The 22,476-nt window shown below is 35.1% G+C and overlaps 2 protein-coding genes across 5 annotated transcripts; one reads left to right on the top strand and one right to left on the bottom strand.

Annotated features, from left to right (window-relative positions):
* The first annotated feature begins 1,845 nt into the window (after positions 1-1,845).
* On the top strand, positions 1,846-13,029 carry LOC107795102 (choline/ethanolaminephosphotransferase 1). 2 transcript variants are annotated; one of them, XM_075239902.1, is made up of 20 exons: positions 1,846-2,010; positions 4,950-5,140; positions 6,156-6,165; positions 6,265-6,315; positions 6,847-6,924; positions 8,240-8,315; positions 8,430-8,452; positions 8,533-8,633; positions 9,098-9,192; positions 9,338-9,406; positions 10,284-10,353; positions 10,726-10,789; positions 10,870-10,910; positions 10,983-11,067; positions 11,261-11,323; positions 11,773-11,831; positions 11,971-12,023; positions 12,138-12,210; positions 12,538-12,583; positions 12,681-13,029. In XM_075239902.1, the coding sequence occupies exons 2-19, from the start codon at positions 5,004-5,006 to the stop codon at positions 12,557-12,559; spliced, it is 1,170 nt and encodes a 389-aa protein (XP_075096003.1). In that variant the 5' UTR covers positions 1,846-2,010; positions 4,950-5,003; the 3' UTR covers positions 12,560-12,583; positions 12,681-13,029. The 2 variants fall into 2 exon arrangements, with proteins under 2 accessions (XP_075096003.1, XP_075096002.1); XM_075239901.1 differs by lacking the exons at positions 1,846-2,010; positions 4,950-5,140 and having other exon boundaries at positions 6,067-6,165; positions 12,666-13,029.
* A 1,104-nt stretch (positions 13,030-14,133) lies between these two features.
* Positions 14,134-18,566, bottom strand: LOC107795101 (uncharacterized). 3 transcript variants are annotated; one of them, XM_016617684.2, is made up of 8 exons: positions 18,153-18,566; positions 16,955-17,035; positions 16,798-16,857; positions 16,576-16,619; positions 14,991-15,033; positions 14,776-14,847; positions 14,582-14,683; positions 14,134-14,483 (listed from the first exon to the last, which is right to left on the bottom strand). In XM_016617684.2, exons 1-8 carry the CDS (start codon positions 18,522-18,524, stop codon positions 14,364-14,366), a joined length of 894 nt encoding a protein of 297 aa, XP_016473170.1. In that variant the 5' UTR covers positions 18,525-18,566; the 3' UTR covers positions 14,134-14,363. The 3 variants fall into 3 exon arrangements, with proteins under 3 accessions (XP_016473170.1, XP_016473171.1, XP_016473172.1); XM_016617685.2 differs by having other exon boundaries at positions 16,576-16,667; positions 18,153-18,554; XM_016617686.2 differs by having other exon boundaries at positions 16,576-16,667; positions 16,955-17,040; positions 18,153-18,293.
* Positions 18,567-22,476: the final 3,910 nt, after the last annotated feature.

The raw sequence follows: 22,476 nt of genomic DNA, 5'->3' as shown, positions 1-22,476 counted from the left end.
ACCGTGTGACAGTGGGTCCATTTATTACGTGTGCAAATAAAAATATTGTAACTATCCATTGCAAGTTGGACCGTTTGCTCAAATTTAAAAATAGCCAAGTAGTTATTTAAAAATAACTATAATTTTAAATCTAATCGAAATTTATCTGCTTTTCATGTAAAGATAAATTTGAATGAAAATACTGTTCAAAATCCGAAAAATATTCCATAATAAGTTCATGTATAATATATTGGTGCAGCATAATATGCTGGAAGTTCAGACACATGTGCTCCAATCCATTATATTATGTTGGAACTCTCCGCGTGTTTGGGGTCCAACATAATATGCTGGAAGTTTAGATAGGTGCACCGATCTCCGGTATATTATGCTGGAACTTTCCGTATTGCAGCAAAATAATTGCTATTTTTCAATGACTTTGCAAACGCTGGCTATTTTTGAATGACCAGTCCGAAAACTGGCTAGCCCGTGCTATTTTTACCTCCTTTTTCTATCTTTTTGCTTAATATATCTATATTACTAATACTTCGTCTGTTCACTTTTACTTGTTGGCTATACTAAAAATACATTTTCACTTTTACTTTTCCGCTATACTAAATCAAGAGAAAGACAATTTTTTTTTTTTTGTTTTACCGTTATCATTAATTGCTTATTTTCAAAATTATTTTTCAAGACTTTTTAAAATGCCATCATTATTAAGGGTTATATGGTAGAATATATATTATAATTTTTTTTATTGGACGTAAAAGTTCAAAGTGGACAAGCAAAAGTGAAGGAGTAATAAGTTACTTCTTCAATTAGTTAAGAAGCAGGCTAGAGATTTGACAATTCTGCAAAATGATACAAAAATGGTCAAGTGTTAAATCATTAAAAGATGAACAAAACAAATGGTGAAGTAATCCTAGATGGATAGATTGATCATTAATGCAGATAGAAAGGAAAAAAAGAAAGGACAAAAGAAAAAAAAAGTTTCCCTAGGTAAAGCTACTAACTTCATTGAAAGTTGATTTGGACAAACGATAAAAACATATTGAATTTGGCTTCGTAATTAATGAAGTCGATATAAATTTTCAAATCAAGATTTCAATCTCAACTAAATACTCTCCCCGGTTCACAATAAATGATTAATTTTCTTTTTTATTTTGATCCCAAATAAGTGTCCATTTATATAATTAAAAAAAAATTAATTTGTTTTTCCGAAATTACCCTTATGTACGTATCCCTAAACAGTCATTTAGTCATTTACTCCTCACATTTAAGAAGAGAAATAAGTGTTACTATAAGTATGATGCAATATTTAATGAAGGATAATTTAGTCACACTAACTATTTTCGTCTAAAATTTAGTATTTCCTTAATGAGTGTGCCCAAAGCAAATTGGTCACTTATTGTGAACACGAGGGAGTATATTTTAATGGTTAGTAAAATCGGTACAAATTTTGAAACCAAAATTTTAATCGCAACTAAATATGTCTTAATGGTTACTAAAATCGGTACAAATTTTGAAACCAAAATTTTAATAGCAACAAACATAAAACGCTACATGAATTTTTTTCATTTGTCTAAGTCGTTCAACTTAGATTGTTGTTGTTATTATTTTTATGGTATTTATTATCGATATTATTTGTTTCTATTGTTTCTTTTTATTTTAAGCCGAAAGTCTGTTGGAAAGTGGAAACAACCTCTATATATTTCCAGCTTGGCTTAAGCCTTGAGCAATTCTCGGAGATATTCTCTATAGTCTATAGCTTTAGGTACAAAATAAATTGAACCTTTTTTTAGGCGAATGATCCTCAATCAAACATTAATGTACTTAACTAAAAAACATAGGTCCGGCCCCTCCCCACCCCACGTACTCCAAAGTCTAACACCCCCCCACCCACCCAAATTTCCATTTTGCTCTTCTTTTGCTCCAATAATACTCGTTACTTTCTTTTTTGTATTCCAAGAAACAGAAAGCATTTGCTCATCGCTTCTCCAGAGGATCACTCCCTGCATCCTCTTTTCAACAGAGGTTAGATTTTGCAAACCCTTTTTAAGTCTCAAATTTTCTTCCAAGAATGGCTATTTCTTTTCATATCATTGCATTATAAAGATGCCCTTTTCGTATTTTTTCATTGTTTCTTAGATTCGATGTTTAAAATCCCATTTTGATACTGTAACTATGGAATTGCTTATGAAATTTGTCATATTCTTGCATACTGAGCATACCCTTTTCGTATTTTTGCTCTGTTTTATAGATTCAATGATCAAAATCCTATCTTGATACTGAAAATCTGGAATTGCTTTTGAAAATTTGTCATATTCTAAGCATACCCTTTTCGTGTTTCTGCTTAGCTTCACAGATTCAATGTTCAAAATCCCATCTTGATACTATAACTATGGAATTGCTCATGAAAATTTGTCATATTCTAAGCATACCCTTTTCGTGTCTCTGCTTAGTTTCACAGATTCAATGTTCAAAATCCCATCTTGATACTATAACTATGGAATTGCTCATGAAAATTTGTCATATTCTTGCATTCTAAGCACACCCTTTCTTATTTTTGTTTAGTTTCATAGATTCAATGTGCGAAATCCCATTTTGATACTGTAACTCTTGAATTGTTAATGAAAATTTGTCATACTCTAAGCATACCCTTTTCGTATTTCATATTGGAAAGGTTGTGTGGCTACTTTTTTCTCAGATTCAAATTTTGTTTTTAAAAAAAGTGCGAAATCCCATTTTGATACTGTAACTCTTGAATTGCTAATGAAAATTTGTCATACTCTAAGCATACCCTTTTCTTATTTCTGCTTAGTTTCATAGATTCAATGTTCAAAATCCAACCTTGATACTGTAACTCTGGAATTTCTTATCAAAAATTGTCATATTCTTGCATTTTAAGCATACCCTTTCCGTATTTCTGCTTTGTTTCATAGATTCAGTGTTCAAGATCCCATTTTGATACTGTAACTATGAAATTGCTTATCGGTTTGTTATATTATTGGATTCTAAGCACACCCTTTTCATTTTTCTGCTTAGTTTCATAGATTCAATGTTCAAAATCCCATTTTGATAGTACCCATGAAGTTTGTTTGCGTATTTTTTCTTTTTCCTGTTAACTCTGGAATTAGCATTGGAAAAGTTGTGTTGCTACTTTTTTCTCAGATTCAAATGTTCAAACTCCCTTTTCAATAGCCCCATCAAATTATTTTCTCTTTTAACTATGGAATTGGTTTTGAAAAATTTGTCATAAGGTTCCAAGCACACCTTTTTCGTATTTCTACTTTGTTCTCAGATTAAATGTTCAAGATCCTATTTCGAGAGTCCCCATCAAATTTGTTTTCTTTTTTTACTGTGGTGATGGTTCGGAAAAGTGGTCATAGTCTTGCCGCTTAGGTGTGCTGTTTTGTGTTTCTACTTTGTATCTCAGAATCAATGCTCAAATTTTCTTTGTCTGCTAGCTTTTTGGAATTGGCTTACAAAACTTGTCTCCTATATTACAATTCTAGGCATGCCACTTTTGTGTTTCTACTTTGTTTCTCAGATTCAACATTCAAAATCGAATTTTGATACAACAACAACAACGACCCAGTATAATCCCACAAGTGGGGTTTGGGGAGGGTAATATGTACGCATACCTTACCCCTACCCCGAAGGGTAGAGAGGCTGTTTCCAGGAGACCCTCGGCTCAAAAAAAGCAACAGGAGCCGATATATTAGTACCATAAAAATGCATAATAAAATAACAGCAATATAAGAGATATGAAATACAGAATACGAAATACGAAATAGATGGCTGGTATAGTAAAACTAGCAGGTAAAGCCCTGCATCAATAGACGACCAATGACATTCTTAGTCTAACTCCTAACTGGCTAGTCTCACTCTATTGTGTTGTAGAAATACTCACATCTTTCCCCTAACCTACAACCTTAATGCTCGACCTCCATAATTCCCTGTCAAGGGCCATGTCCTCAGTAATCCTAAGTCGCGCCATGTCCTGTCTGATCACCTCTCCCTCTCCGCGTGCCCACTACAGCCAGTCGCTCACACCTCCTCACCGGTGCATCAGTGCTCCTCCTCTGAATGTGCCCGAACCATCTGAGTCTTACTTTCCGCATCTTGTCCTCCATGGGGGTCACACCCACCTTCTCTCGAATATCTTCATTCCTAATCTTATCCATCCTTGTATGCCCGCACATCCACCTCAACATCCTCATCTCTGCTACTTTCATCTTCTGGATGTGTGAGTTCTTTACCGGCCAACATTCAGTTCCATATAACATGGCAGGCCTAACCACTGCTCTATAAAACTTACCTTTTAGTAACGGTGGCACTTTCTTGTCACACAAGACTCCCGACGCTAACCTCCACTTCATCCACCCCACCCCTATACGGTGTGTGACATCCTCGTCAATCTCCCCAATCCCCTGGATAACCGATCCAAGGTACTTGAAACTACCCCTCTTGGGAATGACTTGAGAGTCAAGCCTCACTTCAACTCCCGCTTCCGTCGGCTCAACTCCAAATTTGCACTCGAGGTATTCCGTCTTCGTCCTGCTCAACTTGAAACCTTTAGACTCAAGAGCATGTCTCCAAATCTCTAGCCTCTCGTTGACGCCGCCTCGTGTCTCGTCAATTAGAATAATGTCATCAACAAATAGCATGCACCATGGCACCTCCCCTTGAATATGATGAGTCAGTGCATCTATCACCAGGGCAAATAGGAATGGGCTGAGCGCAGACCCTTGGTGCAACCCCGTAATAACTGGAAAGTGTTCAGAGTCACCTCCTACTGTCCTAACCCGAGTCTTAGCTCCAGCATACATGTCTTTAATCACCCTAATATAGTCAACCGGGACCCCTTTATCCTCTAAGCAGCTCCATAAGACCTCCCTAGGAACCCTATCGTACGCTTAGATACTGATTTTAGCGTTTTTGAAACTTTTAACCGTATTATTTTTGTGCAGATTCCAATTGGTTTATAGGTGATTCCAGAGGGAGCGAGAGGAAGGAAAGAAAGGATGGGTTACATAGGGGCACATGGAGTGCAAGCGCTTCATAGGTACAAATACAGTGGGGTAGATCACTCCTATGTTGCTAAGTATGTGTTGCAGCCATTTTGGAGTCGTTGTGTCAATTTCTTCCCCCTTTGGATGCCGTAAGTTTTCTCTCATTCTCTCTGAATGTTATGATGAATCTTTTTTCCTTGACAATTTTGTGCATATGTGTGTTTAAATTTCTAGTGTTTGTGTAGTGATGTTTCTTGTATATGGGTTCCATTTATTTGCTTCCTTGGTGAGCCCACTGGGTCTTGCTGTCCATTCATTTTGGCAAGTTGGAGGACAAGAACTTCTTTTATTACCTGTCAAGAAGGAAACAAAGAGACGATAAAGAAGAAAAGTTTCTATTAGGAATTCAGAATAGATGGTGATGTGGAAAGAGGAGATACGTAGGAATTTCTGGATGATTTTTGTCTTTGGATGGTCTAAAAGAGTCTTTCATTCAAAAACACCTGCGCCCCCCCCCCCCCCCAAAAAAAAAAAAAAAAAAAAATTCTTCCTATTCAGAACCTTGTACTGCTTCTATTCACTCGTAGAATTAACTGTTTGAACACCCTAGAATAGAAGAGCAGATCTCGGAACTGAAATGGAACAGCGGTATTGTTGGTGGAATGCCGAATTAAGGAATATGAATTCAAGGAACTTTCTTTTCTCGGTTTTGATGAATCTACGGAATGCCATCTTCCATAAATGGTGATGGAAATAAAACAACTTTCAGGATCATGGTTATCTAATTAGAAGAAAAAAACTTTCAGGATCTTGTTTCTGAGACAAACTTTTTGCCACTGATAAAGCCTCCTTGATGATGAAGATGATGATGAAAGAAATTAACAATTATTGATAGTGAAGTTTTGGTGGAGTATTAGGAAAGCATAGACCATTTCCCTCTGTAACTATATAATGGACCTGTTGTTGTTGTGTGTATACAATATATGTATATATGAAGTGCATAATCATCAGGTGCCAGAAGAAATAGTCTAACATGAATTTGTCACCCATTTATAACAATTACTTGCTAATGGCTTTAGCCAGATGATCATGCCTTATCTTTTTCTCTTTTTCCGGAGTTAACTAACAATTGTTTTTGTGTGCATGTTCTTTATACGTTCCCAGACCGAATATGGTACGTCCCTCTGTATTCTATGGTCTTTGTTGCAAATGTTATTCTTCTCATTAGTATATTCTCCGCGCTTTGAGGTCTGATATATAACGTCCATTGCAGATTACACTTACAGGATTTTTGTTCTTAATCACATCTGCACTGCTCGGATATGTGAGTTATACTTTGTGTCTCTCAAGCAAGTGCACATGCATTCTCTGTCTCTCTCTCTATATATATATACACACACTTTAGCTCCTGTAAAACAGACTGTAGATTAGGAAGTATGTGTAGTCTATTACAGTTAGATCAGAATACCTGATTAATAATTCAATAAGTTATAATACAGGAGAGGCATCCAAAGGATTTGAATTTTAGTATCTTAATTTTTCGATATGGTGGTGATTTGGATCGTCAGCAACTATACTTTCCACTGGAAGAGTGCTTGTCTGCTGCTCGGACACTCTTTAATTTTTAAAAAAAGATATGTTTAACAAAGTTTTTAAGGACTAATAAATGGAGTTATTCATTTGTTATGCCTGCCACATCCTTATATGTTATTGTCGAAAGCTCTTCTGCTTTCCTGACGATGTAAGTCATGAATCTTTCCAACAATATTTTGTGTTTTTTTTTTTTTAATTTTCAAAAGCTTTTCTTAATAGGACTCTTTACCTTCTCTCTTACTGGATAAGTTTTTGTCCCCAGATATATTCTCCACAATTGGATTCACCTCCTCCAAGATGGGTTAATTTTGCTCATGGATTGCTTCTCTTCCTCTATCAGGTTTGCCCGTCTTAGCCATAATCCTAATTACGGTCTTATTAATTTATTCTTGTAGCAGTAGTGTTTTGATAGTCGACATGTGTTTCATGGTAATGATTGTTTTAGCCAGATATATGCTATTTGAGTTCCATGTCTAATTGGTGAACCTAGAGGGTAAACATATGCTGTTACAAGTAATTTTTTGAGGTCTTGACTCTTGATCTAGTCTTTTAAGTGTTCCTTTATTTTGCCTTAGCATGTATGTGATCCACCATTCCAACTACCAACATTTCCCCTGTTGGTCTAGAAGCTAAATGACAGTTCAGAGAAACTTGTATCTGAAGGGGGCTTGTTTCATTACCACACCCAGTATGAACTTTTATGGGTGTGTTTTTCCTTCTTTGGTTTTTTGTAGTAGCATTTGATGAACTCTTCATCCGTACATCATGTGCCTTTGACTATTGTTACATGGACTCTGGAATGGGCATGCTTCCTATATCAGTGTGCGAACTAATTGGCATGGGTATATGCACTTTTCTGTTAATAGTGTATTTTGAAGAATCGTGCCCTACCCATGTCACCTGTATGATATAGTTACAAGGATGTAAATTAAAGATCCTTGTAACATAGGATTTGAGGCATATGGGCTCTCTACAATTTGTGTAGTTTGTAGTTAGAGATCCCTGAGATGAATTAAGATAACCACATTGCTCTGTCCCACTTTATTATCTTTCTCAAAAGAAAATAGAGATTAAAGGGTGCACTTGTGTGATCTTTCATTTAGCCTGCCTCCTCTGCTGTTTGTCTTCGAATATCTGAGATCGTGAAAGTCCCTCTGATAAGTTTGCAGCTTGTCAGTATATGTTCAAGATTGAATTAGTAGGTTCAACTTGGAGAAAACATGAACCTTATAATATTAACTCAGTTCTGTAGTGTAAAAAGCTTATTGGGTTGTGAATGATACAAGACGAATTGAGATCACATTAGATTCTATAAAGTGGAGCAGTATTTTCCAAAAGGCAAGCCTTTAAAAGAGTATCTACAAATTTCCAACTGATCGAACATCTCACTCCTTCTGTCTGGTAGTTTACTTGAAATAGGTTTGCCTCTTGTTCATAGCATGTTTTGAGGTCAATGTTTTGTTTTCTAATATTGAAGATGTCCTTTGAGTTTGGCTTGAGATTTTTTGCTCGGATGGGTGGTTATTACTTAAGTTAGTATTTTTTTTGCATATAGTATGACATTTGAATTATGCTACGTTGAGCTCATTTTAGAGCAACTCATCTTCTGCTGGAGTTCCTCTTTGATTGTGTTGGGCTCTTCCGAATGGGTGCAGACGTTTGATGCTGTTGATGGAAAGCAAGCAAGACGTACAAATTCCTCTAGTCCACTAGGAGAGCTTTTTGATCATGGTGATTTTTCCCCTCCTTTTTCATTTATATATTCCTATATTATTCTCTCTCTAAGTTGAGCGTGTGCTAACTGCTGTGATTCTGATTAGATGTCTTGGCTTTCACAATTTGCAGGATGTGATGCGCTCGCATGTGCTGTATGTCCTGTTTTCTAGTAATCCTTTTTCTTGCCCTGGGAAGACTTGTGACTTACAGATTTCGTGTTTAATCTGAGCAGTTTGAAGCCTTGGCTTTTGGGAGCACTGCTATGTGTGGACGAGATACTTTCTGGTTCTGGGTTATATCAGCTGTTCCTTTCTACTGTGCTACTTGGGAAAGGTAGGTGTTTCGATTTAACTCCTCAGTATGTTTAGGTTTTGGATATTGGCTTAGAATATTAGAAGGGCGGATTAGTAAGAGGAGATATAAATCAAATGTGTGTACTAGTTGCAATAGCTATTTGAATAGTATGAACTTAACAGAATGATAATTTAAACTAATATAAGAGAGACATGCCCTGGGATTTTGGTGCAATGGCAAAGGTAATACAACACTGATATATGGTAGGTGCACATCACAAGTTTGAATCCTAGCTGGTTAACCAAGTCTATTTAAGTGGATAAGGGTAGAGGGGCGGTCCCATTTGCTCCGAGTTTCGAAGCCGAAAACAAGGGATTTCCTTGTATCAGGGAAAAAGCTTTATAAGATAAATATCTTGATCAATATTTCATCCTAGTTTTCCAGAGATTTGTTAGTATCTTTGGTCTCTTAATCTAGTTTTTGGATGTTGCTCCCTTTTTCAGCTATTTCACCAACACTCTAATTCTTCCGGTAGTAAATGGACCGACAGAGGGTCTCATGTTGATATATCTCAGCCATTTCTTTACAGCTCTAGTGGGTAAGCTTGTTTTTTTTTTAATGTGAAACTGCTCAATAGGAAACCCCTTTGATGTCCTTCCTCACTCCCAGTTACCCCAGTCTGTTGTTTTTGCACATTTTTACCAGCATTTCTCTATTACCAGCTTGACACTTTATATTTTCAGGAGCTGAGTGGTGGGCCCAACAGTTTGGGAAGTCTATGCCACTTGTGAGTTGGGTTCCTTTTCTGAACGGTGAGGCTTGCATAAATTGTCCTTTTGTTTTTCAGTTCTTAAGTTTCTCCCCAACCCTCTCTGTCTCCCTCTATGTATTATGAGGTGCCGAGTATTGATCGGAGGTACTTTATCTGATATGATATTCATGTATTTATATAGTTTATCTTATGCTCTCATTTTAGTTCGGTTTTCTTTTACCCTTTTTGCTTTTTAACTTTCTGTAGAGATTTACTTAAAGCAGTTTTATGATTTTTCTATTGAACACTTTCTATGATTTTATATATCAAAGCTTGTCAGTTTTGAACTTTGAATTCTGCTGCAAATGGTAAAACTTTTTGCTTCTGTTTATGGAATTGTTTACTTCTGAATTAGTTGTTGCTTACCAGCTCATGATCATTTCTTGACTTCAGAACCTATGAAGGCTTGAAGTTAAAACTTCTAGTCACCCACAGCTGGTTAAGATGTGTCACTTGCCTAAAGTTCTGTTTTATTTTATTCTTTAAAGAGTTAGGAAGTTTTTACTTGTTAAATACATCTAAGAAAAATAGTACTTATGCCAGAGCCCACACAGCACGAGATGGGAGTAATGCTAAGAAAAGATGGATTATTGAAAGTGGGAGATCATTTTAGAACAGATGCTCTAATACATATCGTGTCTGTCTCTTTCTTTTCTTTACTTTTCTTATTATTATTTCTCTAATGGGATTTCCAAGTGAATTCATATTCTAGTTTTTTATGCTTTATGCACTCTGTGTCTCTATACCTGCCTTCAGACGATTGTTGCTTCCATGAGCATATCCATATGTATCATTTCTGAATACTGTGTTTCCTGTCTGTTCCAAAGTTTATTTTAGTGTTTCTTATTATTCTTATTCCTATTAACCTTTGATTTCAGAAATTCCGACCAATAAAGCCGTGTTGTTGCTGATGGTAGCTTTTGCTGTTATTCCAACAGTCTATTGCAAGTGAGTAATTTTTCATACTTCGATGGGCTTGAAATAGACATGTGTTTTATTTTTCGGAACATTGGAAATGGCTTATTGGCATTGACAACATCTATAATTTCCATTACAGATCTTGGCAACGTCTATCATTAGCATTGTAGTATTTGCATCTCTTTTTGGATAGTTACTTTATTCCGCTTCGTCGCAGTTCACCTTTCCCCTCTCTGGTGAAAGCGTCCACTATTACTGCCATATTCATCATCTAAAGATTCTTGGATTCTAGCCAGGATAAATAATGAAAATCAGATTGTCCATAATTTAGCTGATAGTACTTTAATCTGCTGTAACATGTAAAGCCAGCGGAAGAGTGTTAACGTCAATTCTTTTTGGCAGTGTTAACAATGTTCATAAGGTTGTTCAGGCAACAAAAGGAAGTATGCCGCGGGCACTGGCCATGGTAAGTACGTTTCTTAGATTATATACATGATTTGGTGATTATAGTCTGTTTTTGAAAATTTTCGTTTCTCATGTTGACAGCTTTACCCATTTGTCGTGCTACTGGGAGGAGTGCTTCTGTGGTATCTCTCACTTTCAGATTACTAATTATTTTTGGGACCATATCACGGTATTTAATATTGGCTGTTATGCAGGGACTATTTATCTCCATCTGACTTAATGAAGAACTATCCTCATCTTATGGTAGTGGGGACTGGGCTTGCATTCGGATTTCTTGTGGTAATTTATCTCCATCTCAATTATTGAGTATGAGCTGTTTCCTGAAGATACTTGTACAAATGAGTAGATGCAGATCTTTAGCGGAATTCATGTATCTCATCTCATGCTCTACTTGAATCGATGCCATCTCAAAATTCAAAAATCTAGTTGAAGTTCATCTTAAGTTGTTTCTGAGTAAGGTTTTTTTCCACAGGGAAGGATGATTTTGGCTCACTTGTGTGATGAACCCAAGGGTCTGAAAACAAATATGTGCATGGTACGCTTTTTCTGATAATAATGCAAGACCATAACATATGCTAATTTAATTTCATAAGATCTTTCAATAGGCCAAGAACTAGTCCATCTTTTCTTTAAGTTAATATCATTCCATGACTTAACTACATCAGCTTAGGAGTGTGACATCTATATCCTGGATTAGTAACTCCTATTCTTACTTTATCATAGAGAAATCATATCTTTTATGCGACAAAAAACCAAGTTTTTTTTCTTAAATCGAAAAATTAAGTGTATTAATTGGACAAGTTAATCCTCAAAGTGAGTCTTCGACAGAAAGTCTGCGTTGTTTTGGTATAATCTCTCCTTCGAATGTTGGATACACTAGATAGTTTGTAGAAAAACTATTTATTGAAGAAAAATAGAAATAAATAGATAATGCCTATAGCATTGTGGTTTCGGTGTTTTTGAAGTGGAATTTTATGTTTGCAGTCTCTGCTTTGTCTGCCTTTTGCCGTTGCAAATGCACTCACCGCCAGACTTAACGATGGGTAAGTGTAAACTAGTCTCATTTCTTGAAGGAATTTAAGTCGTACCAACTTTGTGAGAGTATGTCTTTTACATATCACTAATATTCTCTTTTCAGAATTCTTGTATTCCTTTACGCTCATGAGAATCTCTTCTTTGCAGAGTTCCTATGGTTGATGAGTTCTGGGTTCTTCTTGCTTACACTGCATACTCAGGTATTACATCCACTTTTCTGATTTAGACGGATATGATATACTGGAGATTTCCAATCTCAGGGGTTTATCTTGTCGTTTTGGCTGATTATTCTTATTGGTTTTCCTATTATTCAGTGTCACTCTATCTGCATTTTGCCACGTCTGTTATTCATGAAATAACATCAGCGCTCGGGATATACTGTTTCAGGTGAGATATATTGTGCTTGACTCTTATTTTACCTCATTGTGCCCAACTCTATCTGATTCAGTTTCAGCACAAATATCTAAAGTAGTACCTATGCTACTCAATAAAAAATAACCAACCTTTTATGTTTGTTACAAAGATTCAAGAACCATATTCCTGCAGTTACCTTATGGACATTACTGGGGTCAAGTAAATATGAAGATTCTCATATCTCAACCTTATCGAGCATATAAACCTTTTCATGTCATCGATGTATTGAACAGTATGTTTCGACTAGTTTCATGTACTGTGAACAATTAATTCCTAATGCTTTTCACTTTTGGATGACAGGATTACAAGGAAAGAAGCTTGATCCGTGTTTATGCTCTAATTTTTGGTACACGTTTAACTTTTCTCTCGTTCTTTGATAAGCTTAAGCCTTAGGTTATATTTTCCACTGATTAGTGTATGATCCACAGTACTTTTGTTTCTAGCTCTCAACCTGGGAACTATATGGGATTGAAGTTTTACTTTCCGTATCTAGCCGCTCCCTGGAAACCAGCTCTGAAGGATATTTCGGGGTTCTCATTGCACCACTTTTTCACAGGTTGAGGGCGTTATTGTTTGAATTCACCTTCAAATTCAAGTTTAGTGAAGTAATTAAAATGAATATCCTTTGAGTTACCCTTTTGACTTTAGGTGACAAATTGTTTAGGTGTTTTTGATTTGTCGACCCTTCCAATGGTCATGTTTCAAAATAGATGTCCTTTCAATTCCAAATTGAATGGCATTGGTTTGATTTGACATGATATTTGAGATAATCCAATTCACTCAATCTTGTTATGACAATGTGTCCGTTAAAGTTTACTGGTTATTTTCCCTCTCTTATTTTTGGATGTCAAAAAGAGAAACTAGAAGAGTTCTTGTCTTTGAATAGATTTTAGTTTGTATTACCAGTTCTTATAAATTAGAGTGTAATTTAGATGTCTGAAATTGGACATGGTACTTTTTGGTAACTGGAAAATCTGCAAGAAGCTGCAGACTGCAGTGCATGTTTGGAAACTCAGTTGATAATAATCCATTCCCCTTTACCCTTCACTCAAAAAATCAAGTTTTTTAGGCCATGGCAAAATTTGAATTCATGATATACGTTTAATTTCATACGTCATGTGTTGCGCTCTTTCCGTTTAGCCAAAGTCTTGGGACAATTTAGACGTGATACTTTAGCTAGCTTGGTATCATTTTTGTCGTGCAATGAATTTACTTTGGAAGAAAGCAGTATCATAGTGTGAGAATTTTCCCACAAAATTCGGGATTAAACAAAACTACAGAAACTAAGGGTCAACAGAATGAAAGCATCATACTGTGACAATTTTCCCATATATATCCTCTTGGTTATATTCAACATATAGTATATATGCATGAAAAAAAATTGACCTATCACGCTGTCTAAGTTTTCGAAGAAGGTTGTCAATCGACTCCCTTTGGATAAGGGCAGTGTCACCATTAGGAAGCAACGAAGTGCGAAGTGTGAAGCAATAAAGTTTACGAGAGATAAGGGATAATTAATTCCAAGATTAAATTTGAGATGAGTTTATCCCACATTTGGTTGGAATAAAATTGTGGTATAACTAATTCCGGAATTAGTTATACCGAGATTGTAGTATTTTTTTTAATCCCCATAGGAGAGCGGGATAACTTGTTTCCCAACCAAACGACCCCTTAGAAGTACTAAGCAATGAACTCAAAGAGCCAATGAATGTTTTCAAGATTCACAGATTCACAGACTCAAGCTCGAAGTAAACTACTACTGTACTACAAATTAACATGGCTTTGAGGGGAAAAAAACAAAACAGATCTCCCAAATTATGTCCGTGCAGTAGATAGGGATATTCTAAAGGGAAATATTGAAACAAGTACACACAAAATATATGATCTCCCATCAAATGACATATTCAATGCATTATATACTGCCCAAAATGTGTTATAAATACATTTACACTGAGCAATTAATGACTTTGGTGACTTTGTATTGCTTTGAATAAAAATGAACTTGATTGATAATCCATACCGACAATCTTGTATCAATAATGATCAAAATAATCTTGTATTAACCATCCCTGTGGTGTAGTATTAGAGCAAAGTCCCATCTAGAATGAGTTCTCTTTTTTACCTGTTTAAATTGCTGCGGCTAACCACCTTGGCAGTCTCAATGTAGCTTTCATCCCAAATTTGGTTAGAAAAATGGCATAGAGAAGATGCAGCAAAAACACGAAGAACGTACAATTTATCAAAAGCTGCAGGTGTAGGAAGTAAAAAAGAGTAAAAGGAAGAAAATATTAGCTTTTTACTTGTCAAAATTATTGAATAGATAGGAAGAAGTTATAGCACGTACCAGTGTCCCGAATAAGGTGTAGATAAAATTCATAGATGGAACTATCTGACTGCCTAAGGATGTGAGGATGTACGAGAGAGAAGCATGAATATTTACGGTGATCTACAAGAAACGAAGGACTACATGAGCGACACATTTCATTTGCAAAGAATAATTGAACATACATAGAGATGAGTAGCGAAGTTATGAATTACCAGAGCAAGGATGTTCTCTCCTATTAAAAATGAGGATAATATAACATATCCTAGAGCACCTATAGCCCGAGCCTGCAAATCAAATACTCATATCATCACTTGTCGGAATCACATATTACATATATATAGTTGCGCTTACCTTCACTTAGAAACTCTATGCCCCCACATACAAAACACCCTCAAAGAGGAAAAACAGTGGAAGGGAGAGAACATACAATGGAGCACAGAAAGATTGAAGCACCCCAATTTGTTCTCAACCTGACAAAATAAGAAATAGAACAACATCAAACAGCAGCGACATTAATGTGAAGGATGCAGAATGTGTTCCAGTGCATAACTTTAGTAATAGTAAAATCCCAGAAAGTCTGAACTAGTAGTCAGTACTAGGGGCAGAGGCAGAGGGGTGCAAGGGATTTCAATTGAATTCCGTTCCTCGAAAAATTATACTATTAGGGTGTGTTTGGTATGAATGAAAACATTTTCCGGAAAATGTTTTCCAATTTTCCCATGTTTGGTTGGCTTAAATGTTTTGGAAAACATTTTCCTTATCAACTCATTTTCCTCCAATTGGAGGAAAATGTTTTCCTTATCAAGAGAAAGGAAAACATTTTCCAAAACTCCTTCTCAACCTTCCCCACCCCCTCTCCAAACAATTTTTTTTTTTTAAATTTCAATTTTTCCGTTACCACCCACCCTACTACCCCTTCACCCCACCCCAACCCCCACCCACCCCCACCCTCCTCCCCCCCCGCAAAAAAAATATTTTTTTTACCTTAATTTTTTTTTTGCAATTTAAAATTTATGTTTTTTCGTTTTTCTGCACCACCCACCCCAACCCCCCACCCGCACAAAAAAAGTAATTACTTTTTTTTATAATTTAAATTTCTTTTTTGTTTTACTGCACCCCCCCCCCTCCCCCGGGAAAGAAATATTTTTTAAATATATTTTTCAGTTTTAATTTTTTTATTTATTGGTTTAAAGGTTCAAAATTTTACAAATTCCAAAATTATGAGTTTGGAGGTTTATGTGTTTGGAAGTTTACGGGTTTAGAAATTATAAAGTTTACGGGTTCGAAATTCTGCGGTTCGAAAGTTTATGAAATTTGTGGGTTCGAAAGGTTGTTGGTTTGAAAGTTTATGGCTTCATGTTTATTATATCTAAATTATTTATGAATACGCTTAAGAAGTCATTTTCCTTAATTTGCGTACCAAACACCGGAAAATGAATAAGATTACTACTTGTTTTCCACGGAAAACATTTTCCGTTATACCAAACACACCCTTAAATAGGGTAAAAATGATTTCTTTTTGCTTATACATAAGTTGTTGAATCTCCTAGGCATAAATTATTATTTTTATTCCCTTATTTGAATTCCTTGCTCCACCACTGGCTAGTACACTACTATATTTATTTGTGCATATGACAAATCAATTGACTTACAACACCAATTTGGTACTTTAAGATGTGAAACTGAGCAAGTGTCGTCTTAGCGCAGTCTCAACTTTCTTCTTTCATTTCTCTTTGGAGGTTTCGAAAGAGGGCGGGGCCAGAACAGAGAACGGGACCACGCGATACATACTGGGGAAGACTGCAGACCAGTGTTTGCTCCTATATATATTTGTTACTTATTCTGTTTTCTTTTTTTGGGGTGGGGGGTGAGAGGGGGCCGTGTCTTCCAACGAGGGGTCACAAACTAAGGTATATAACTCGTGGAAGACTTTCTGTTAAAATGGATTCCATTATAATGACTTGACAGATAAGCATTCATGTATTGACGGACATAATGAAATAACTACATACCTCCATAAGGAACCCATTGTGAAGCCAAGTAAACCATGCATCAACTGAATCAGAACGAGAAAAAAGTGGAGCTACTTTAGCAACAACATCACCTAAACATAAATAGTACTTTTGTGAAACATAAAGTATTGTATTGAAGCACAAGAACAGCCACTAAGGATGATATTTGATATTTCACTAGCCTATATATACATCTTTTATGGTTTATAAGATATAACTCACCATATAATTTAATGCTTTCACTGGACCAGACAAGACAAACAAGAGCACAACAGTTGCCACCTAATCCGATGGGACAAATGACCGTTAGAGAAAGTAGATAAACAAGCGTTTAGGAACAAGTAAACGTTCAACTATGAGGTATATGGAGGGGACAAACCATGGTTTTTCTTCCAGCTGCAACACCCCATCTCATCGAGGATATAACAATTGGCAACGCGAAGAAACAGCCGAAGTAATTCTGTGCTACATGGAAAGCCAAATTCCTTTAGGAGATCAAAACCAGCAGCAAATGACGGATAATACCAGGCGAGTACAAAGAAATCATAAAATAAAGTTGGATAGCCTACAAAAATACAAAATGGTTAACCAAAAATATCCCTCAATTGCCTGGTTCTTTTCTTCCTGTTCCACAAGTTCCATGAAACCATTAACAGAGCCAAGTACAAATAGTAAAAATGGATTCTGTTAAAATGGATTCCATTACAATGACTTGACGAATAAGCATTCTACCAATCAAGTCATATAAGCTGGATATTGGCAGCAAAATTACTAGTTCATAACCCTGGAGATATCTAAGCTACCATTGTTTTCTATATAACAGTTCTTCACCAAGATTAGTTTTACTTTTACTAGTCACGTACCTTGCTATATGATTCACGTGCTATTTTCTGTTAAAATTCTGTTACAAATAAAACATCACGTGCTAGTGCGGAAGCAGGATTTTCACAAGAGGATTCGAAAAATAAGAAAAGTAAGCACACAAAGAAGCTAAGGGGATTCAACACCTATATATATACATGAAAAAAATTTAACCTTATATAGTGTAATTTTCGGGGAAGGGGGTGAACTCCCTTCCGCCCACCTAGCTCTGCCCCTACCCATAGCATTCTCGCAAAGGAGAAAAAGTAAATACAACATTTACAACAACAACACACCCAGTGTAATCCCACAAGTGGGATCTGGGGAGGGCAGTGTATGCCCCTACCTGGTAAGGTAGCGAGGCTGTTTTCGAGAATACAACATTTAGGAAAGGGTTATTTAACGTTCTTCAATCCTAAATTATTTTTGTTATTCAGCAACATTTCCAACATTCTACAAGATAAAGAACTTCACTTACTAATTGCACAATAGTAAACCTTTAACAAATTCAATACAACTCATAAACTAAAGTACTAATATTTCTTAACTCACAACAACCAATTACTTCCAACTTTTTCTTTTTCTTGCAACCAATAACCTAAAAAGCAATCAAAATAAAATTTTCAGCCAACCCCAACACGAAAAGAGGGAGAAAAAAAAAAGCATTTCCTCCAAAAACCCATCAAAATTCTACATTTCAAGAATCATATATGTACCTCAATAGCAAGAGAATTGCTCAAAAGATAAGCCAATCCTGAAACAGCAGCAAACATAGCACCCTCTACTAATCTCAAAGTCTTTTTATAAACAACCCCATCTGCTGCTAAGTACTCATATTCTTCTGAATTTTTTAAATTTTCCTCTTCTTTATCACTCAAAGATTGGATTTTTACAGCTGAAGCTCTTACATTTTTTAGCTTAAACTTGTCATAATGAAGTGTTAAAGGCAAGAATTTTGGTTTGTGGGGAGTGAAAAAGAGAAAGTGGGGAGCTGAGAAATATGACTTGGTCGATGAATTTCCTGAAATTGAAGAGAATTTGCTAGGGTAATAGTTGTTGTGCTGGTGATGAAGTTTGAGAAGATTCATGGTGGAGAATACAGAAATTCTTGTTAGTTTGTGTTTTTATTTTGTTTTTCAGAGATTAAGGTTACTGTTTTGGATAGGGGGTGTTTATGGGCTTTGGATTTTTATTGGGCCGTGATATTCCACTAGTATATTTAAGGCCCATTAGTTTGATTTGATTAGTCCAAAACACCAATGCATATCCAAATAATCCAGACTTTAAAAGGGTTTTAAGGATTTGGGATTGTTACCCAAATAATAGGCCAGATTTAATATTTACTTTTTTTAGTCGGTATACAAATATTATGCATTAATTATACATATTTACACTTATATTATATTATATATCAGTTATGCATAAATTATACATCCATCGACAAGAGATTAGATGAGCGATTATTTGAGTTAATTCTTCTAAGGATTTAGCGGGACATGTTTTGGTTGAGATTTGAAAAAAAAAAGTACATATTTAATAGTATGTTTGGCCAAGCCTTTCTCGAAAATACTTTTCAAAAAAATACTTTTGGTGAGAAGCAGTTTTTATTTGGCTAATTAATTTAAAAACACTTTTGACCATCAATTAGTGTTTGACCAAACTTTTTAAAAGTGCTTCTAATTTGGAAAGAAGCTATTTTTTTAAGCTTCTCAAAAATAACTTCTATTTCTACTCAAAATCACTTTTTTCCTTCAAGAAACTTGACCAAACCCCTTAATTTTTTTATAAAAGAAAAAAATACTTTTGACTCAAAAAAGCACTTTTGACCAAACAAAGCTTGGTCAAATACGCTATAAGTTAAAGTTTTGTGTGTGTGTGAAAATACAAAATTTCAATTAAATTCATAATTTTAAAAGTTCATTGGGTTCAATGGTAAAAATTTAAAGATCGAACTCTATCAAATTTAAATCGGCTTGGTCAAACACCCAATCATTAATCATATGCTTCGTCTTTATTTTTTTCCTCCTCCTTTTGAATAGAAGATGCAGTTTTTTGAGGGAGAGGTGACAATTAAAGTGCAACCTGTCTAAGTTTTCTTAATCATCATCACAATCAAGGTATAATTGTTAATGTAAATGTCCTTTTTCTAATAATTGTCGACACAATACGTCAGTACACTTTATATATTCTTCAAAATTCATGAGAACCACTAACATAAATAATATAATCAGAATTCAACCCATTACATATAGAGTATTAATTATTATCCACCACACTAACAGTGGTATAGCCAAATTATTTTATAGCCTCAGTTGAAATATGCAATCTTTAAAATTCATAATTTTAAATCACAGCTGAGCTATATTCACCATACCGACAATCAATGTCACATTAGAAAATTAATTACTGATGTAGACACCTTAGCCAGAAGCGGAGGTAGAAACAACGGGTTTGATCGAACCTAATATTTTTTTTGTAAAAAATTTATTAAATATATATAAATATTAAATTTAGAACTCAGTTATTACCATTTTAACTCATTATTTATAGATTCAAAATTCATAAAGTTGAAATCCTGACCTTGCTTCTACTTAGCTCTAATATTGACTCAAAGCCAATGGAGCCGCATGAATGCAAATTAATGTAATAATACCTTTTTGAAAAAAAATCGAACCTTAGTCCCCTTGATTATACTTAGTATATGTATTAAGAAAACTGCTAAATATATATATAAGAACTTGATTTTGAACCAATTTATTAGTAAAATGTATGTTAATCCCTAACATTTTATGAACCAATAAAACTTATGGAAGGAAAACAAGAAAGGGTTGAGTAAGTGATAATGGGAATAAACCAAATGATTAAAAACCAAAATTGAGAATTAAGATTTGGAAAGGTACATAACTTAAAACAATTGGTTCCTTTTGTTGCTGTGATAACAATGATTCACTTGGACTTGGGCGTGCTACGAGCCTGAGTTCATTGCTATAATAAACAAACAGCAAACGTGCTATATATAGTGCATGTTATGTGGCATGCCTCTAGCTCTGCTACAAATTAATCTTGGATTCATAGTGTGTGTGTGTGAGATCCCTCGAGCGTGCGCTTATGCCATTGCTTAAAAGAGAGTACTTGTTTGTATTCCAAAAAAAAATTATGCGCATGTGAGTATTTGTACCACCGACGGTTTATCAGAAATAATTTTTCTAACTCATATAAAGTAGGGGTAATGTTTGCGTGCATTATACTCTGTAAGTTAGTTTGTTATTGAAAAGTTGGAAGTGGGATTCTTCCTACATCGGAAGAGAGAAGTTCCTTTTGGAGCTTTTTAAGCACTTGTCCCTTTTATGTCTTTGATTTATGACACATACTTTTAAGTGTGTGCAATTAAGTACACTATATATTTATATAATATATAATCAAAGGCTTGGACTTGGACTTGGACTTGGATTTTGGGGGCGGACCGGGTCAGATCCTAAAGTTAATTATTTTATTTTTGTGACAGAAAAATTAAATTTATCTGAATTTTAAATTCAAAATTCGAATAAATAGTTATGTCTGTTATGAAAGGGTCCAACCAAATATGTCTGTTTGTGAAACAAGACATCTTTTCTGAAAGGGTCTGTTGGTTGCCTATAAATACACAAGAATTCCAACAAATTGGCATAGAAAATCACAAGTGTTATTGCAGGCTTTGTTGTATCCTGAAGAGAATCGTTTTGTATTTTCCCTAAATTAGTATACATGCGATAACTCTTTAAGGACAGTCGATTTTCACGCCTCAAAGCCATTTTTGTTTATTATTTTTCTAACACACTCTCCCCAAATATCAATTGTGGGATAGCACGGGAGGGTCAATTGGTTTTGTGGCTCTTTACAAACTTGTTTTTAGTTTTATGACCCTACATCTTTTTTTACACATGGAAGATTTACTTTTATACGTAAGAGATCTGTCTTTTACACATAGGAGATCTAAAAAGGTCATGATTTTTTTAATTTTAAAATTGTAAAGAGGCATGATGTACAAATACTACCGGATCACACTTTGTAGGTTGTTATTGCTATTGTATGTGTGTATATTTGTAGGGCAGCAGCATGGATGTTGTAAAGACTAGCTTTTTAGAAGCGGATATATAAACAACGGCGGATCCAACGATGAGTTTGCGGGTCCAGCAAAAAAAGCTTATGATGAGCATCTATTTGAGTCGATCATTTCTAAGATCTAATTCAAGTTTTTCCTTATATAGTGAAAATGCCTGTTGCGGGTCAAGCTGTAGAGGGTATCACGAGACAGTCTGAGGCAGAGGAAAAAATATGAGGTACGCTATTGCTTAGTCTAGCTTTTATGGAAGCTTTAACAATTTATGAACTGATTGTATCATTAACACTTTTATTTGCGAATCTTTTTGTTTAATCTTAATTTAGAAATATGAAAAATAAATACATTTTTATATATTCAGTGTGTTTATTTATAGGACCAAGGGAGCGCGAACATTTTATAAACTAGTTTTTTAAAAGATAGATGCCCAACAATGAGTTCGCAGGTCCAACAGAATTCAATGTGTGTATTTCTAAGGCAGAATGGCAGATGCACAATGGGGGATCTAACATTAAATTTGTAGGTCCAGCAGACATGTATGTTTTTACGCTTAGAACCCGTTTGATCATAGATTTTGTCAAAATATATTTGGATTTTTTTGACAAATACATATTTGGTCATAGATTTTATTTATATTTTGGCAAATTCCCAAAACCCAAAATCCAAATCCCAAAACCAGCTCAAGAGCTGATTTTGGCCCAAAATATCACTATTACATTTTTTAAAATTACTCCAAACTTTTGTATTTTATAAAAGAGCCCACCATTTATTATTTGTAACAATGCTGCTTCGTTTTCTCGATCATATGATAGTGTATTATGTAGTTCAATATAAAAATAATAATTTTGTACCAAATTAAATTTATTTATGTTCAGGACTATGGTTTGTGATAATATAATGAATGTTATTGATAAAAGTAGTATTGGGTATTTATGGTAGTT

This window comes from Nicotiana tabacum, chromosome 20 (genome assembly GCF_000715075.1).
Source record: "Nicotiana tabacum cultivar K326 chromosome 20, ASM71507v2, whole genome shotgun sequence".
NCBI classification, from domain to species: Eukaryota; Viridiplantae; Streptophyta; class Magnoliopsida; order Solanales; family Solanaceae; genus Nicotiana; species Nicotiana tabacum.
This window is presented reverse-complemented; position numbering and strand designations above follow the sequence as displayed.

Excerpts from the sequence above, each read along its gene's own strand:
- LOC107795102 (XM_075239902.1), top strand. The coding sequence starts at position 5,004 with ATGGGTTACATAGGGGCACATGGAGTGCAAGCGCTTCATAGGTACAAA. Across the intron at positions 6,925-8,239 it reads TGCTTCTCTTCCTCTATCAG|ACGTTTGATGCTGTTGATGG; the intron begins GTTTGCCCGTCT and ends GAATGGGTGCAG. Across the intron at positions 10,911-10,982 it reads CTGGGAGGAGTGCTTCTGTG|GGACTATTTATCTCCATCTG; the intron begins GTATCTCTCACT and ends GCTGTTATGCAG.
- LOC107795101 (XM_016617684.2), bottom strand. The coding sequence starts at position 18,524 with ATGAATCTTCTCAAACTTCATCACCAGCACAACAACTATTACCCTAGC. Across the intron at positions 16,858-16,954 it reads CAGCTGGAAGAAAAACCATG|GTGGCAACTGTTGTGCTCTT; the intron begins GTTTGTCCCCTC and ends CCATCGGATTAG. Across the intron at positions 14,684-14,775 it reads GAGAGAACATCCTTGCTCTG|ATCACCGTAAATATTCATGC; the intron begins GTAATTCATAAC and ends CGTTTCTTGTAG.